Here is an 18,192-nt window from a genome sequence, read left to right as displayed (position 1 = left end):
GTTTTTGCCGCCATCTTGCGTCGTGAAAAGAAAAGCCGTTGGGTCACTGAATGTTGACGTTTCCTATTGGTCGAGGTACCGGCGCTTTTGAAAAGCCGCGCTCTGATTGGTCGGCTCATCGGCTGGAAGAGGATTCGCCGTCCATCATGCAGATGGCGGAGCCGGACAGCTGAGCTGCTGCTAGCTAATCCTCCTTTTATTTCTAAAATGAAATGTATTTAAGTATATCGTTTTCTTAGCGTTTGAGTTGAACTCCTATTTTATTCAATTTTGTTTTCTCATGCAATTGTAATTATATTTAATGTGAGCGTTTTTGTAGCGTATTTATTTTAACACAAATAGCCCCGTTAGCATCTTTGTTGGATGTTTAGGCCCACTGTGCCTCCGCTTGTCGATTTTAACAATAGCCGCGATACACTCCCCTTCTCGACTTGTTTTGGTACATCGAAAGGATTATCCTTAATGCAAACCGAAGAAAAAACATGGAAGATAAACAGGTCCGGCTTGCTCTCAGCCACTGATACAAGCGTTATGCGGACGGACCTTTAATACAACAGGAATTGAAGACATTTTACGACGTGCATCATTAAGAATTAGGATCACAAAGGAAGATGTCCAACGGCGCCGCAGGAAGCACAGGGCTGGCGTGGATGGTAAGCCAGTTTATAACACAAGTAACGTTTGAGTGACTTAGTTTCACAACTCAAACCGATGCTTTTCGACAACCCCCCCCCCCCAAAAAAACAACTATTAAAGGCTGCAGCTCACCTCTAACGGAACGTTATAAGTAAAACGATAACGTGCGTCGCTGTTAAAGAGCAGCCAGCTGTTGTCTCGGCTTTTTAAATCCTCACTGGGTTTTAAGAGCGAGCACCTGAACAGTACTGGTGACCTTTTTTTTTACAGATGTGTAATTACATGTTGTCCCACGATGAGGACAACGAGATAGTATCCTAAAGAATTAACACAAACTTTTAATTAAAACTTCCATTTGAAAGTTGCCTTGTTCATTCGCAAGTTAAGTTGGATTGCTTTCATTATGTAACGTTAATAGTTAACGTACATCGTTTTTTACCAGAACAATTTAGCTTTGTTAACTTACATTAGTTAAGTCAAAGTAGCAATACTTAATGTAAAAATACTCTTCTTAATAGTGAACTTTTTTTTTGCTTGAAATGCTGCTATTCATTGTGCTGAAGGGCCCATTTATATATTATATATATAATATAATGTACCCTGATGTACTTCTTAGTTATATTTTGTATTAAAAATGTGAATCAGCTACAATATCTGCCCTCTCTGTAGTTGAGTGGATGTATAAAGTAGCATAAAATGGTCCAGTACTTGAGTAACGTATCTGGTTATGTTCCGCCACAAGTTTGCAGTGTTCTAAATATTTTTGATGGAAATGTATTTGCTCACTAATGTCACTGAATTTGTCAAATCAGTCAGATTAAGTGAAATCATTTTCTGTGTTTTTGTTTTCAAAAGCTGGCATAATGATTAAAAATGAAATATTAAATGTACTGTATATCACGGCTAACACTTTTTTAACTTGATACTGAACCCTTCCAAATAGCACTCTATTTTAGAATAGAGATATGTGTATAGACAAATTGGGCCATTTATTATTACGATGCTATAAACCTCCTCTGTTAAATACGTGTTACAGAGGTTTACTGTGTCTCCCCAACCACGGTGTTCACTGAATAATCTGCTTTCAGCAGCACAGAGAGACTCAATAGTCTCGCAGGTCTCGAGAGCCACAGCGTTTATGTGCACGTGTGTAATAATCAAAACAAATCTACCCAACAGGAGGCTGCGAATGGTCGAGGTGATGCCGGCAAGATGGTGGAAGATTCCAAGAAGGCCAAGGCGGCCTCCAAGTTGTCCGTGGAGCGAGTGTACCAGAAGAAGACCCAGCTGGAGCACATCCTTCTCCGCCCGGACACGTACATCGGCACCGTGGAGCCGATCACTCAGGTGAGTCCGGAGCAAACGGAATTCCTTCTTGACTTCAAGGAGAGACAAACCACACACACACACACACACACACACACACACACACACACACACACTGTAGGTCGTCAATATTGAGAGTTTTAGAAGAACGATTCAATCGGAAAACCACGAGTGATGAATTTCAACCAAGCGTACCTTCATCTTCATAAATCTGCCGAGAATAATGTTTGTGTATATTCCTGTCTTTGCGTGCGCACACACAGTTTGTGTTTTATGCTGCTGGCCTCCTGAAGCTGTAGAACAGTGAACTGGAGGGAAGAGTGGTCATAAGTTGCACTAAATCAAACATATATAACACAAATAATGCCTAAGATCATTCAGAGTACTTTCGCTGTGAGGATTGCGGTAGTAACAAAACAAAGATCTATATTTTTACTTCTCAAGACAGTAAAAACTTTTGATGAGCCATTTTGCTCATCTTGCAAATTACAACAAAACACATTTTGTTTGATCATCATCTTTGTGAAACTTGATTATCTATTTCTTCTGATAAGCTTATTTTCGACTGTTAAGGCTTTGCTTGCTCTTTGATTTCACCGACGAGTTGACCCCCCTCAACTCAAAAGTGTGTGTGTCTTTTTTTTTCTCCAGCAAATGTGGGTTTTTGATGAAGAAATAGGAATGAACCAGAGGGAGATCACCTACGTTCCTGGACTGTACAAAATCTTTGATGAAATTCTTGGTGAGTGAATCGGCTGCGTTCCTCTTTTTCGTTTTAGTCTTTTTAATCCACGTGGTTGACACAAGGGTTGATTTGAGATGTTCCCTCTATGGCTGGTATGTTAAAGGCTTCTTATCCCCATAAGAACATCAGCCACATTCACAACACAGCAGCATTGATCTGGGGCTTCCCTGTGTGAGCTGGTCTCAGCACCGAGGGGACATTAAACACTGTTTCTTAGTCTAGATAAGACCCTGAGTAAAAAGACATGGCACAAAAGGGGAGAGGCTATCTACAGAATAACAAAAATAAAAGTTTTATATATATGCATATGTACACAACTAGCCAGATGTTTGGATGAGCTCTTCATTTGTCCACTAGAGCTGCAACTACTGAAGTAGACATATTTTCTGAAAGCATCATGTTGAATATGTGTGTGTGTGTGTGTGTGTGTGTGTGTGTGTGTGTGTGTGTGTGTGTGTGTGTGTCTGTAACACTTTTGTTTTTTCCAACAGTGAATGCAGCAGACAACAAACAAAGAGACAAGAACATGAACGCAATAAAGATCACCATTGATCCGTGAGTGCAACATTTAAAAATACCTTTACCAGCTTCTCCAAACAATCTCATGGAAACTTATTCACAGCGATCATGAGCTCATTACATCCTTAACACAGATTTCTTTTGGGATTTTTTTTCTTCTTTTTTTTCTGTAAGTTGCGACGGCAAAAAGTCCGTCCCCGGCTTCTTCTTCTCATTGTTCCTTTTAACCAGGGCTCGGTGGGGGAAACAGCCGATAAGGCAGATGAGGTCTGAGACCTGGATCCTGTGCTGAAATGCACCGCGTTCTTGTTTGGTATCGGCCTCACCTTCAGCCCGCCTCCATCCGCTGCGTCCTTCAGCCGAGCTGCTGCTGCTCCCCCCCCTCCCCTCCATCCCCCGCCGAATAAATGATACCATTAGCCCCGCCGCACTCATGACTCGGCTGCTAATGTGATTTAATGGAGATGTGGATGCTCCCCGCGCCGGTCCGTGGGCCGAGCTTATCACGAAGCACTGGTGGCGTCATTTTGAGTCACCGCAGCACATCTGTCGTCGACTCCAGAATTCCCAGGGACCCCAGTTACATACTGACTTTCATTTTAACGTGTGTGCTGGATGCAAAATGGCTCCTGTGTCATTCATGTGACCTGATGTGGTGCTGTTTAAGCCAGCTGGAAGCAGACGTAGCCGACGGAGCGAGACAGAATGTTAACTGTGACACGGAGGACTTGTGGAATACTTTTTTTTTTTAAAACCTCAATAAGAATCCAACCAGATGTAATGAATATGATATTTGATGCCATGTCTTCAGTTGCCCCCTGGAACAGATCGACTGTGTCTACGTTCTATTCATGTTCTCTCTGTAACTCCATCCGCCACCAGAGAGTCCAACACCGTTTCTATCTGGAACAACGGTAAAGGAATCCCTGTGGTGGAGCACAAGGACGAGAAGATGTACGTCCCGGCTCTCATTTTCGGCCACCTGCTCACCTCGAGCAACTACGACGACGACGAGAAAAAGGTCACCGGTAAGAGGAGGCATCTTTTTGCGTATTAAAAGGTGGTTGCTGAAGGCCGTCCAGGACGGTGAATCTTTCTAACTGTGAACTGTCTTGTTTGGACGCAGGTGGAAGGAACGGCTACGGGGCCAAACTCTGCAACATCTTCAGCACCAAGTTCACAGTGGAAACCGCCTGCAAGGAGTACAGACACAGTTTCAAGCAGGTGTGGATGCCTCTGGTGTGCTTTGATGGGTTTGTGCAGTAAAAAGTTCCTATCGCTGCTCCAAATAGGATATTTTGTTCTTTAATAAGAACAAACTAGTTGGCGGTAATCAATACAAGACGCTTTCATCGTCTCCTTCCTTCTGAGAACCTATTCTGTTGTTTCTAAAATTACAAATGGCGCACGTCTTGCTTCGCACCCTGAAGGAAGTAAATGCAGCTCATGTCCCTACTGACAGTAAAGAAAGATTTATTCTGATTTCTCGCAGATTTTAATGACAAATCTTCCCTGGCGCTACGTGATAATTGAGTGAAGTAATTGCTGTTTTATAGGGTTTTGACTGGTGATCATACCTCAGGTAAGGGGGTGTATGTTATCACTTTTTGTGGTTACACCCTTAAGGGTTTCATGGGTACATTTGTAAATCACCGGGTGACATCACGGTTGTTTGGAACTGACTCCCCTCGATGCAGTAAAAGTGGTCATATTATAAGAAGATAATACAATGGTGTAGAAATGGATACGGGAAAGTCTGCAGTGTTTTTGTATTCCAATGTTTGCTTTTCAATCGTCCTCAGACGTGGCAGAACAACATGAGCAAGACGTCTGAGCCCAAGATCAAGTTCTTTGACGGGGATGATTTTACCTGCGTGACCTTCCAGCCGGACCTCTCCAAGTTCCAGATGGAGAAACTGGACAAGGACACTGTAGCTCTTCTGACTCGCAGAGCATACGATGTTGCTGGTTCCTGCAGGGGGGTCAAAGTCACGCTGAACGGGAAGAAACTACCTGTAGGTTTCTTCATCTCATCACAGATTACTTTGCTATCGACCCATTAAACCTAACTCGCCCCCTCTTTTCGGTCACTGAAGGTGACCGGGTTCCGCAGCTACGTGGATCTGTACGTGAAGGATAAACTGGACGAGATGGGCGTCGCCCTGAAGGTGGTGAACGAGACTGTGAACGACCGCTGGGAGGTTTGCCTCACCCTGAGCGAGAAGGGGTTCCAGCAGATCGGCTTCGTCAACAGCATCGCCACGACCAAGGTGCCTGAAAACCACCGGCGAGACACGACCCACGTGGGGGGACGGGGGGTGGGGGGCAAATGGGCTTTCTAACACGGAGGGTGCGTCTGTTTTCAGGGAGGCAGACACGTTGACTATGTGGTGGACCAGATAGTGGCCAAACTCATTGAAGTGGTGAAGAAGAAGAACAAGGCCGGAGTGACAGTCAAACCCTTCCAGGTAGGCGAATGAGGGATTTTATACATTTTCTTTTTAACTCAAAGTGTGTTTTAAAATGAAGCGCCCTCCTTTCCTCTGTGCTTCAGGTGAAGAACCACATCTGGGTGTTTGTGAACGCACTGATCGAGAACCCCACATTTGACTCCCAGACCAAGGAGAACATGACGCTCCAGACCAAGAGCTTCGGGTCCAAGTGTCCTCTCTCGGACAAGTTCATCAGAGGAGTGAGGACACTTCCCATTCGCTGCCACCTCCCCAACCAACCTGGTTGGTGCCTGTTATGACGAAGCAACTTTTGTGTCTCCGTCTCCCCGCAGGCAACCAACTGCGGGATCGTTGAGAGTATCCTCAACTGGGTGAAGTTCAAAGCTCAGACACAGCTCAACAAGAAGTGCTCGTCTGTGAAGTACAGCAAGATCAAAGGCATCCCCAAGCTGGACGACGCCAACGACGCAGGTGTGTTAGCAGCGCCACGGCTTACCGGGGAGGGGCTATGGAGTGTTTCTCTTAACGGCATGGCCAGGATAAATTACACAGTGACGCACAGCAAGTAGATCGACTAACCCGCTTCCACGCCCGTGCCACAGGTGGCAAACACTCTGGCGAATGCACACTCATCCTCACCGAGGGGGACTCGGCCAAGTCGCTGGCCGTCTCCGGGCTGGGAGTCATCGGGCGGGATCGCTACGGGGTGTTCCCCCTGAGGGGCAAGATCCTTAACGTGCGAGAGGCGACGCACAAGCAGGTACGACGCTGGATGGTAGTGAGAAGATGTTTTGGTTTGTTTTTATAGTTGTGACCAAGCCAGCTCCCAAATAGTTGCGACCTGTTAATATTTGAGTACCGGCTGATGGTCTTCTGAAGAGAATGCCTGGCAGTGCACCTGATCCTCGTGTATTCTTCTTCGTTTTTAATGTCACATTTGCACTTGTTTGGTAGTCTTAGTCTTGATGGAGCTTAAGTATCATATGCTTTGCAGCTGAATATAGCTTCATTCTTTCAACAGATCATGGAAAATGCTGAGATCAACAACATCATCAAAATCGTGGGCCTCCAATACAAGAAGAGCTATGAAGACCCCGAGTCACTGAAGAGCCTGCGCTACGGCAAGATCATGATCATGACTGATCAGGTGACTTGGCTCAGGAGCACTCACATTATTCCCAGCTGCTAAACCAGTAGCTCTAAACATTTCCCGTCTTGCCCCAGGATCAAGACGGCTCGCATATCAAAGGTCTGCTCATCAACTTCTTCCACCACAACTGGCCGTCTCTGCTGAAACACACATTCCTGGAGGAGTTCATCACACCCATTGTCAAAGTAAGCGAGCCACACACACACACACACACTCACTGTGTACATTGCCATCTGACAACAAGCAGCACTAAACTGCAGGAACGTCCTAATACAACACAGATTATTATTATGACTACATGTCTACACAAAGCTGCAGTGAAGCTGGACGTTTCTGATTCATTTGTGGTCTGCAGGTAACCAAGAACAAGCAGGAGTCGGTCTTCTACAGCATTCCAGAGTTTGATGAGTGGAAGAAAAACACAGAGAACTTTAAAACTTGGCATATAAAGTACTACAAAGGTTTGATTCCAAAGTGTTGATTATATCAATATAAACTTTGCAGATGAGCATTTGTATAAAAACCAAAGCTCCTTCGGTTCCTTGAATAGCAAATGTCACATTTGTGCTCCAGGTTTGGGAACGAGCACAAGCAAAGAGGCAAAGGAATACTTTGCCGACATGGAGAAGCATCGCATTTCCTTCCGGTACAGCGGGGCCGAGGACGACGCTGCAATCACCCTGGTCAGTGAGAAGCCAACACTCTGTTCTCTAGATGCCGTCCGAGACGCTGCGGTCTAATAGTGTAGGAATGTCAGCCATCGTTTGGTAACGTGGTAATCTGTGCTTTAAAGACATCAAACTTAGAACCATGACAAAATGCTGCAAGTAAAGCGTTACATGGAGGCTGACCTGCTGCGTTTGCCTCCAGGCCTTCAGCAAGAAGAAGACGGATGACCGGAAAGAGTGGCTGACCAACTTCATGGAGGACAGACGCCAGAGGAGGATGCACGGCCTGCCAGAGGTTTGTGTTTTTGCTCAACGTTGTGTCACATTGTGATACACCGCTATGCCACTGAGTGGAGTGTGCATGTTCAAATTTCAATTTCTTCTTCTTCTTCTTCTTCTCAGCAATACCTGTATGGAACTCAAGCCAGGCACCTCTCCTACAATGACTTCATCAACAAAGAGCTGATTCTGTTCTCCAACTCCGACAACGAGAGATCCATCCCGTCCTTGGTTGACGGTTCGTACATTCGCCTCATCTCTGTGAACTGTGGAGGGCCGCTGCTACGCCTCCTTGACCGTGCCGTTGTTCCCGGCTGGAACCATCACTCCCCTGTCCCGTCTTTGTGCGAATGATTCACGTGTGGATGGTTTGTGTTGTGCGCAGGTTTGAAGCCCGGCCAGAGGAAGGTGCTGTTCACCTGCTTGAAGAGGAACGACAAGAGGGAAGTGAAGGTAGCACAGCTGGCCGGCTCAGTTGCAGAGATGTCCGCCTACCATCACGGAGAGGTACGGCCCACTGCATGTTTAGAGTCGCTGGATATTTCTAACCGACCTACCAGTGTGAAATAATTCCCCTTGAATTGAGTTAACTTTCAAGGGGACCTAAATGTTAGCTGTTTAAATCTTTATTAGCACAGGACTTCATTTAGAAATGATCCCCCATATCTGTGTTTCCTGTGGTGCATTCACAGGAGATATTTAAAGTATGTTTTTTTCAAATTATCTGAGCTTATCCTCAGGTTATGATGTCTATATGATACTTGTATTCATTAATATAGATACACATGTATTCAGGTGCGAAGGGTTCTTTGTGCTGTGAAGCGAGATCAGCCTCCAAAACGGTTTTATTCAACACGGCCAGATTATTTCAGGGATCCTTTATTCTATCATCATAACCGACCACTCGTTTCCCATTGGTCGCCGCAGCAAGCTCTCATGATGACCATCGTCAACTTGGCCCAGAACTTTGTGGGCAGCAACAACGTGAACATCCTGCAGCCGCTCGGTCAGTTCGGCACTCGCATCAACGGAGGCAAAGACGCCGCCAGCCCTCGTTACATCTTCACCATGCTCAGGTAACGCAACGACCAACAAAAGCAGCCGCGTTCTAGTGTTTGCCGCCATATTTATGTCCTCTTTTTGCTGCAGTCCGCTCGCCAAGCTGTTGTTCCCGTCCGGGGATTCCAACCTGCTCAAGTTCCTGTACGATGACAACCAGAAGGTGGAGCCGGAGTGGTACATTCCCATCATCCCGATGGTGCTGGTCAACGGAGCCGAGGGCATCGGGACGGGCTGGGCGTGTAAGATCCCCAACTACGACCCCCGAGAGATCGTCAACAACATCAACCGGCTGCTCAACCACCAGGATCCGCTGCCGATGGTAAACTACTGCGGCGTTAAGTTGAATGTTACGGTTATATTCTATTATTTATTCTAACTATCATTGATATGAACTACAAACTGTTTGTTTAAACTCTCCCAAATTAGCATCGCTGCTGATATGAACACCTATAATGAGAGCCAGTGTGTGTGTAGTGTCCTGGAATAGTCTGTTATTAAATCACATTGTTAAGATAAACAAAGGGTCTCGTTGCTCGTAGTCCGAGAGGAGAGAACATCTACAGTATGACTGTAGTGAAACATTGGACCTGATGTACTTGTATCCCTTCTGCTCCCCACACAGCTTCCCAGGTACAAAAACTTCAAAGGGGTGATTCACGAACTGGGTCAGAACCAGTACCTGGTCAGTGGAGGGTACAAAAACTTCAAAGGGGTGATTCACGAACTGGGTCAGAACCAGTACCTGGTCAGTGGAGAGGTGTTGGTCATTGACAGAAACACCATCGAGATCACGGAGCTTCCCGTTCGGACTTGGACGCAGGTACAATCACGCTTAGTTGCTCAGTTGCGCTTGTACTGGATTTCTTTTTTTACTCCAGATGAAAGTTACGTAGAACCCGGAACATTCACTGATAGTAACACTGTTGTTTATTCTGTACATAACTTTGTTTCTTCCCCCGTGGTGTGCAGGCGTATAAGGAGTCTGTGCTGGAGCCCATGCTGCAGGGCAATGACAAAACACCAGCTCTCATCTACGACTACAAGGAGTATCACACAGACACAACGGTCAAGTTTGTGGTCCGCTTGTCTGAGGAGAAACTGGCTCAGGCCGAGGCAGTCGGCCTCCACAAAGTCTTCAAGCTGCAGTCCAGCCTCACCTGCAACTCAATGGTAGACTGACATCTTTTTGGTTTGATGGATGGCTTGGCCTCACTGGGTTTTTTTTCTTCAGAAAATCATGCGTTTAATAAAGTTGTCATTAACAGATTTTTTTTTTTTTTTTTAAACCCTTAATACCTCAGGTGCTGTTTGACCACATGGGCTGTCTCAAGAGGTACGATTCGGTCCAAGACATCCTCCGGGAGTTCTACGAGCTCCGCCTGACCTACTACAAGCTGAGGAAGGACTGGTTACTGGGCAGCCTGGGATCCGAGGCGGCCAAACTGAGCAACCAGGCTCGCTTTGTCCTGGAGAAGATCGAGGGAAAAATAGCAATCGGTAAGGATGCCGATTTGAAACTCTAAACTATTTTTTAAGATCATTTTTAAATGGTTACAATGGAATAAATCATGCGAGAAGTGGGCTTCTGTGCATTCAGACTTGTTTTTCACTCGTGGAGGAGTCGCGCCCTGAAGGCCACTTGAGAGAGAATGCGAGTGTACGGCCCTTCCACGTCGGCTGCCTGGTTACAGCCTGTTTTCTCTCTGCTCCTTACAGAGAACAAAACCAAACGGGAACTGATCCGCATGCTGGTGCAGAAAGGCTTTGAGTTGGATCCAGTGGTAGCCTGGTCCAAGTCCCAGGAAAAGGTACCGTGGCTTTAACTGTACACACATGAACCCGCTCAACAACAACACGAGTAACGAAGTAGTAGAATTCCTTGGGCCATCTCAACACAAAGGGGAGCTCTTCTTGAACACCACGTCAGCAAATGCACATTAATCATGGCAGAAGAAGCAGAATTTACAGGATTTCTGTTTTTCTCTTAACAGGCCCAGGAGGAAGATTACCGCGACGGAAACGAGAGCGACGGCTCGGTGGACTCGGGCTCCACGTCGGGGCCAAACTTCAACTACATCCTCAACATGCCTCTGTGGTGCCTGAGTAAAGAGAAGGTGGACGACCTGCTCAAACAGAGGGACCACAAGGTATCCGTAATCATTGATTTCATTTATTGCATTAGTGTAGGTAGCCAAGATGCTATTTGCTAACTCACAGGCAACACAGAGGCTCGTAAAACAACACGCATGAAGCAAATAAATGAGGCACACTTCTGATAAACAGAACGGACTAAAAACCAAAGGTGATGCTGTGTAGTAGCGTAGTGGAGGAAGTGTTGATTAACAAAGTGAATATGTGCTGATGTGCAGAGAGCGGAGCTGAATGATCTCCAGAAGAAACAACCAGAGGACCTGTGGAAGGAGGACTTGGCTGTGTTCATCGAGGAGCTGGATGTGAGTTCTCGCACAGCGTTTTGATCATCACGTGCCTTCGGCCCAAGCCGAGACCTTCGACCCGAATGTAGAAAGCCATTTAACCCGGAGACTCGCTGTGTTCCGTCGACCAGAAAGTGGAACTCCAGGAGCGAGAGGAGCAGAGTTTAGGAAAGGCCGTCAAGCTGGTGAAGGGGAAGGTGGGCAAACCCAAAGCGAAGAAGCTGAACCTGGAGGAGACCATGCCCTCGCCGTTTGGCCGCAGGGTGGAGCCTCCCACTCTGGCAATCCGATCCGACGCGGCCAAGAAGCTGTCCAGGAAGAAGAAGGTAAGGACCGCCGACGCAATGCCCCGAACGGAAGAGTGACCCCGGGAGAACGGGGTGGTTTACGAGCTCTTTTTTTTCTTCTCCCTCAGAGTGACGTGGAGCCCGGCGTGAAGCTAGAGTTTGATGAGGAAGGTTTGCCCGTGGAGGGAGGAGCAGCAGAAAACGCTGCGGCCAAACCAAAAGCTCCACGTGTGAAGAAAGAGAAGAAAGAACCCGGTCAGGACTTCCAACTTTTAACACCTGAAAATCCACCGTTTGTTTGTTTCTCCTCCATTTCCATCCAAATAGTTAAAGAGGTCGAATGCTGTTTGCAGACTGAGGAGGAGGGTTTGTCTGTAGCATTAAATGAATGATTCCTCAGCTCAGACAGACACATGTTTGTGAGCTCCATCGAGCCAGAGAGCACAAGCCGGGTTTTCACATAGTTCACTGAGCCGCTCTGGTTTCCAGGGTAGAAACCTTCTCGGGCCTCTTTGTCCCTTCACAGCTCTGTGAGAAAACCCAAATCTATTATTGAACCAAGCAGGAGCTCTTGTGACTTTGTTTACCGCGCTGCAGGTGCTCCCCGAGTGAGGAAAACCCCGGCACCCAAAGGCACCCCCGTCAAGAAGGCCAAGAAGAGAAACCCCTGGTCCGAGGACGAGTCCAAGTCGGACAGCGACGCCGAGGACATCCAGCCCGTCATCCCCAGAGAGACCAAGTCCCAGAGGGCCTCAGGTAAACGCCCCCCCCCAAAGGCCTTTTAGGTGTAGTATGAGTGTTCAGTGCAGACGAGTTGGGCTGATTCTTTTATTGAATTATACCAAAGGTCCATTCAAACGATGAGGTCATTCTCTCAGGGGGTCGATAGCTGTAAAATAACAAAACAACAGTAGTATCTTAAAGTGTATGTCAAGCGATATTTTTCTTTTTCTCTCCTTTGTCAACAAAAACCCCGACTGACAGTGAATGAATCATCACAAAATAAATCCATTAACTAGAACAGAACCTTCAAGGGATTCTAATAGATTTCCCCCCTCTTCTCTTTCCTATTACCTGTTTCTCTTTAAATGTTTCTCAAGTCTGTGATTCTTGTACCTTTGACGGCTAGCGTTTCATTTTTTTTTACCCAAAATAACGCGAGCTGGTTCTACGGTTTCGTCAGTTTCATCAGCGCCGAGCTCGCTGTGATGCAACGCAGCCGCAACACTCGCTAATTATTCAAACCGTGACACGGACTCCGCTCTTGTCTCTCAGCCTCCAAGCCGAAATACACCTTCGACTTCTCGGAGGAAGAGGAGGAGGAGGAGGAAGAGGATGCGGACGCGGACGGAGAGGAGAATGGCGGCGCCGGCGACGCGGCTTCTTCTCCGACGAGGCCATTTAAAGACGACTTTGCCGCCTCCTCCGAGGCCAAGGAGCGCTACAGCGACCACAAGGAGGAGGACGACGACGACAACGAGGACAACGAGGACTCCTACTCGGCTCCCCAACTAAAGACCACGTGAGGATTTGACCGCGGTCCGCATTGGTGAAGCGGTGACTCGTTTCCTGTCAGCTGTCTCTGTTGCCTTCCGTCCAACAAAGGCGGGAAGGCCCCAAAAAGTACGCAGGTAGAGGTAAATGCTGAGTACACCGTCTCTGCTTCTCTGAAGGTCCGCTGCACCTGCAGCTAAAAAGAAAGAGACGACCAGCATCTTCTCGTCCAAGTCGGCCTTCTCTGAAAAAAGCAACGACAGTGGTGAGTGGACCCCTAAAAGGTTACGCAATGCCGACTTTGGTGATTGCTTTTGATACTCTTTAGGACCTCCTTTTTTAAAGACCACTTAATGTACTTTAACACTAGACATTCACCCATTGATGCACTGATGCTAGGAGCTAGCATGGCGGGAACTAACAAGGGTCTGAAAAGAGAGAACCACGAATTGAACGTGTAAAAGCAGCAGTGATCCGTACAGAACGAGCAGCATGCGTTTGTCTCGCAGACGGCTCAAAGTCTGACAGCGACGGCGGCGGCGACGGCGGCGGCCGAGGTTTCTCCACTTACTCCAGCAGCTCCGCTTTCGACAAGCTGTCGCAGGCAAAGAAAGGTAATGACCCGCCGCGCCGCCACCGGAGGGGCCGCTACAGGCGACCCGCCCGCGTGTTCAGCAGTGATGTGTGATGTCGATCTGTGATCAGCAGCAGCCAAGAAGCCCTCGGAAGCAGCTGCCAAGCCGAAGAAGCCCCCAGCACCAAAGGCAAAGAAACCCGATAAATCCATCTGGGACTCTGACTCCGACACCGGCTCCAAGAAGCCAGCACCAGCACCGGCACCGGCACCGGCCGCTCTCAAAGGTACAGCACAGGTGTCCCGCGTTACCTCACAGCATTAATAAGAGGTTTCCGATGGCGATGGTGAATGTCTTTGGTCCCTTTGTGTTTGGCTGCAGGTAAAGGCAGAGGGAGGAAGAGGAAGGGCTCAGGCTCCGAAGATGAGTACAGCCCAATGAAGAAAGCAGCAAAAGCAGCGAAACCTGTCGGCAGAGTGAGTGTCGATCCGACTTTGGTTCACTAGATGCAGTGTTTTGTCATGCGAATTATTGAAGTCGACAGACATGTGACAGATGTTTGAGGGCCGATTTATTTTAAATGCAAACATCTGGAAATTCTCCTCAGATATTCAATGGGTGTCTCTCTTCACAAACATATTTCTGCCAGTGCCAGATAAAAAGTGGTGGAATGTAACTTAAGTTATTTTACTTTAGTATTTATATTTTACTCTTCTACAATTCGGGAGGAAATGCAGCTTCAAATACATTTATTCGGCAGCTTTAGTTTTTTTTCTTCGATTATTATTTTGCATCAATGCTTTAAACCAAACTGGGTCATTCGTTAAAATGAAGAGTACATTTACTTTGTGATAAACTCCAAACTTCAAATAGCAACAAAGTGTCTTATCAACCCACCCGCCCCACCGCGCAGAAACCTCAGAAGCCGCCGCCCTCAGACGACGACGACGACGACAGCAACGGCGTCGGCGCGGCGTCCCGGGACCGGCCGGGCCGGGCCAAGAAGGAGGTGAAGTACTTTGTCGAGTCGGACAACGCGGAGGAGGACGACTTCGACGACATGTTCAACTGAAGCTTTACACACACACACACACACACACACACACTCTGCCCCCCCCCCCCCACCCTGTTCCCACAGACTTTTGTACATTTCTTCTTTTCATTTTATTTTCATTAATGGTGATGTTCAATGATTTTTTTTTTAAACGTGTATGTGTTTTACACTTTTTATTACACATATACAGCTTTCTTTTTTTATCGCTCATTGAAATGTTCTGTATTTGTCCGAAGCGGCTTTTAGAAGTTTAGAAACGCGGTGCTTGAGCACATTTTAACTGTTAAAATACGATGTAACTTTTTGAACATGAAGTTGAAAGTAAACAGTGAAAATATCAGCAGGGTTCGGCTCGTCTGATTCTTTCACTCGTAAGAAGCACCTTTTAAAGAATGACATCACGCACAAAACGAGCTTTTTAAGCATTCGTGCTCCTCAGTAATGAAATGCTTTCAGTTAATGGAATGACCTCGAGCACTTTATTTAAAGCTCCACTAGTGGCTAAAAAGAAGAAGAAAAAACATGGCTGATCCATTAAGCAAACAGCGGCCACTACTCGGGCTTCAGGGTTTTAGTTTCATTCAGCGTCTCTCAGTTAAGATTGTCAGACAAGTGCTTTAAAATAAATATATTTTATTACTTTGCCAGGACAGTTCATGGTAAAGTTGAACAGTATATGAACATAAAAAGCATATGTTAATGTACAAACAGACAATATTCAAAATGGAGAGCGGAAACTGTCGTCTTTCACCCCGTGGGTTGCGACAGGGGGGGGGGGGGGGGGGGGGGGGTTTGGGTCGTTGCCCCCCCCCCCCCCCCACCCCCCCCCCCCCCCCCCCGCCCCATTCACCCTCACGCCAGTAACGCGTGACCATCATGTCTCATCCTAACACGAATATTCAACACTGCATTATGATCTGGTGGTGAGGTTCTCTGACACTTATGGGGGGGCAACAGAGCCCCCTGACGCTGAGGTTGGTGTCTGGCTCCTTAGGTCATATCCAGGGTTAGACCGATATGTGGCGCGAGTTCCCAATAATATCCAATATTGACTCTTCATAAAGGTTTAGCGTGTAACCTGCAGAGACCATGTGACCTGTGTTGTGATAACGATTCCAGTGCAATTTCAGTTTTTGTATTTGTATTGTATTTAAATCTGCCAGCTTTGCTGCAACTTTGAATTTTGGATCGGTTCATAATTTGATCCCAGCGTGAATTTGCCTCATGTGACCAACGTACCTGCACCTCCAACGCCGCCGTGACCTTTTCCTTTGAGCCGTGAACACAACGCGCTGCACCAGGTCCTCGTGGTGGTCGCCTGCGATAAAGCAAAGGTCACGCTCTGATGCTAGTTAGCTCATTGCTAACTTTGTCTGTCAGTGGTTTTTGTACAAATGGGGTTGCTTTTAAATCTAAACCAAAGCACTAAAAGAGTGTGAACTGCAGAGTTGGTTGATATAAAAATATGTGAAAACACGGTTTACACGCCCATAGTCATCTTATCCAATCCCTAAAATGTTAAAACCCCCACATCGGTGCAACCCTAGTTCGTTAGTTGACCCGTTAACCAAACTGGCTGTCGACTGATTGGGTTTGATTGATTGACGACAGCTGATTGGCTCCCTGGGGGGAGAGGGGGGGGGGGATCGTCATGGAAACAGGACGAGAACGCACTGACGATGCCGTCTGCTGAGGTGACTTTAGTCGTCCATTTGTCCTCCGACTCACTGTCCCCACATGAGATAGTCCACCCAACCAAGCCCCTCCCCCCCCCCTCCTCCTCCTCCTCTCTGTGTGTTTTTTTTTTTTTTGGAGTGGATGTTCCCAAGGACACACAGGACAGCGTCGGTTCCACAGAGCTGCCAATTGGAATGCAAAGCACACGCCATTTATATAACATCTCCGCAGTGAGCTAGAAAGAAGAGCATTACAGTTACGTCGGTACAACATTCAACAGAAAACCAACAGGAGAAACTCAGCGCTGTGAAAGTTGAGGGCCGGATAGCGCCGGGGGGGGGGGGGGGGGGGTGTCCCGGCGCTTCAGGGGTGGACATTCTTTCGGCTGTGAAGGTTTTCCAGCTTTAAAAAAAAAAAAAAGATGCCTCCCTTCATCTCTCACCAGGAGAGCAGGTTTCAAAGGGAGAACGTTTCCTACGTTGCATTGAGATAGAAGTGAGTATTCCTTAACACTGCATATGAGACTCCATGACATTATTCACATTCAAACACATTAAAACAATTAACCCCCCCCCCCCCCCCCCCAAAAAAAACAGCTGTGGTTTCCCTTATGATATGTATTTCTTAGCGGGAATGGGATGCAGATGCATTGTTGTTGTTGTTGTGTGAGACAGAGACCCAGAACCCTTCGCCGCCCTGCAGGGGGGTCCGACTTCAAGTGCGAGAAGCTGCAGCAGTGGTGGGTGGGGGGGAGACGTTTTGTGCCCGGTTTGGAATTTGAATCCGCGTTCACGGAGCTCGTTCGGATGGACTCTGCTCCAAACGAACAGGAAGGAAGGAAACGGCCGCCGTCGAATCCGCGGCGGGTTGACCCCCGAGGTCGTCTGTACAGACTGGATCCGTCTGGACGTGCGAGGACGAGGACGCCGATTCCACCTTTTCGATCGCATTCCAAACTTGACACAAACGGCGTCGAAATGACTTGACTCCACCTTCGGAGCGAGATGAAGGCGGTTCAGCTCCTCCTGGCGACACTTCGTATTTACATTCTCCTTGTGCTTAATCCCTTTGAGGCCTCATTTGTTTAGCGGGGGGGGGGGGCAGTTTGAGACATTGTTTTTTGCCGTTGTTCACCCGTGGGGGGGGGGGGGGGGGGGGGGGTCGAGAGGGCCCCGGGTCTCGTGAGTGAGGGTTTTAATGCAGCCCCGTCTTGAATGGTCCAGTATCACGGCTGTGAACCTCGGGGGTCGCGGCGCGTGCTTTCTACGTCGGTGTACAATCCCCCCCTCCCCCCCCCCCGTGTTCCACCGGTTCTGACAAGACACTTCTGAAAAGGGAGAGAAAAGCGCGTTTGAGGCCGCCAGAGAGCCCGTGTGCGTTGGTGGAGCCCGGTTGGCGGTGCGTGCTGTTAGCGCTGGATACACACACTCATCAGGTGGACACTCAAATCTTAAAAAAATAAAATTAAAAAAAATATGCAGGCTGTGATCAGTCCGATCTGCTTTGTGAATGTATGCAAATAAGCCTCGTTGCATATTTAAACAAATTATTTGAAACATTTCAGAAAATTTGGAAGTGACTGTTACTGTCGTAATAATAATAATAATAATATTGGCACGACTTGTTTAAAAAGGCCCAAATGAGGACTTATGCGAGATGTAAAGGACATCATGTTGTGCTCTGTGACGGCAACGCGCCTTATTTTCATCTCAGCTTAACTGTCCTTGTTCCAACATTTACATTCCCTGTTAAATTAGTTTCATTGCACGTCAGAGCCTTTTAAAATTATTAAATTAAATCACTCATCAGACTCGGTGACCTGTGGTTTGAAA

At 47.3% G+C, this 18,192-nt stretch overlaps 1 protein-coding gene across 1 annotated transcript; it reads left to right on the top strand.

Annotated features, from left to right (window-relative positions):
- Positions 1-116: 116 nt before the first annotated feature.
- top2b (DNA topoisomerase II beta) lies at positions 117-15,023 on the top strand. The gene is made up of 37 exons (XM_062558286.1): positions 117-653; positions 1,816-1,983; positions 2,614-2,704; positions 3,199-3,262; positions 4,109-4,254; positions 4,353-4,450; positions 5,029-5,241; positions 5,323-5,496; positions 5,593-5,694; positions 5,781-5,918; positions 6,012-6,150; positions 6,282-6,439; positions 6,701-6,826; positions 6,904-7,014; positions 7,185-7,290; positions 7,403-7,512; positions 7,700-7,792; positions 7,900-8,014; positions 8,162-8,283; positions 8,704-8,852; positions 8,926-9,157; positions 9,461-9,468; positions 9,526-9,658; positions 9,808-10,008; positions 10,140-10,335; positions 10,555-10,646; positions 10,830-10,985; positions 11,208-11,291; positions 11,405-11,599; positions 11,689-11,815; positions 12,158-12,316; positions 12,836-13,082; positions 13,234-13,319; positions 13,564-13,668; positions 13,763-13,915; positions 14,011-14,105; positions 14,543-15,023. The coding sequence occupies exons 1-37, from the start codon at positions 612-614 to the stop codon at positions 14,699-14,701; spliced, it is 4,893 nt and encodes a 1,630-aa protein (XP_062414270.1). The 5' UTR covers positions 117-611; the 3' UTR covers positions 14,702-15,023.
- The last annotated feature ends 3,169 nt before the right edge of the window (positions 15,024-18,192 follow it).

This window comes from Pungitius pungitius, chromosome 17 (genome assembly GCF_949316345.1).
Source record: "Pungitius pungitius chromosome 17, fPunPun2.1, whole genome shotgun sequence".
Lineage (NCBI taxonomy): Eukaryota > Metazoa > Chordata > Actinopteri > Perciformes > Gasterosteidae > Pungitius > Pungitius pungitius.
The sequence above is the reverse complement of the archived record's forward strand: the minus strand, read 5'-3'. Positions and strand labels throughout refer to the sequence as shown.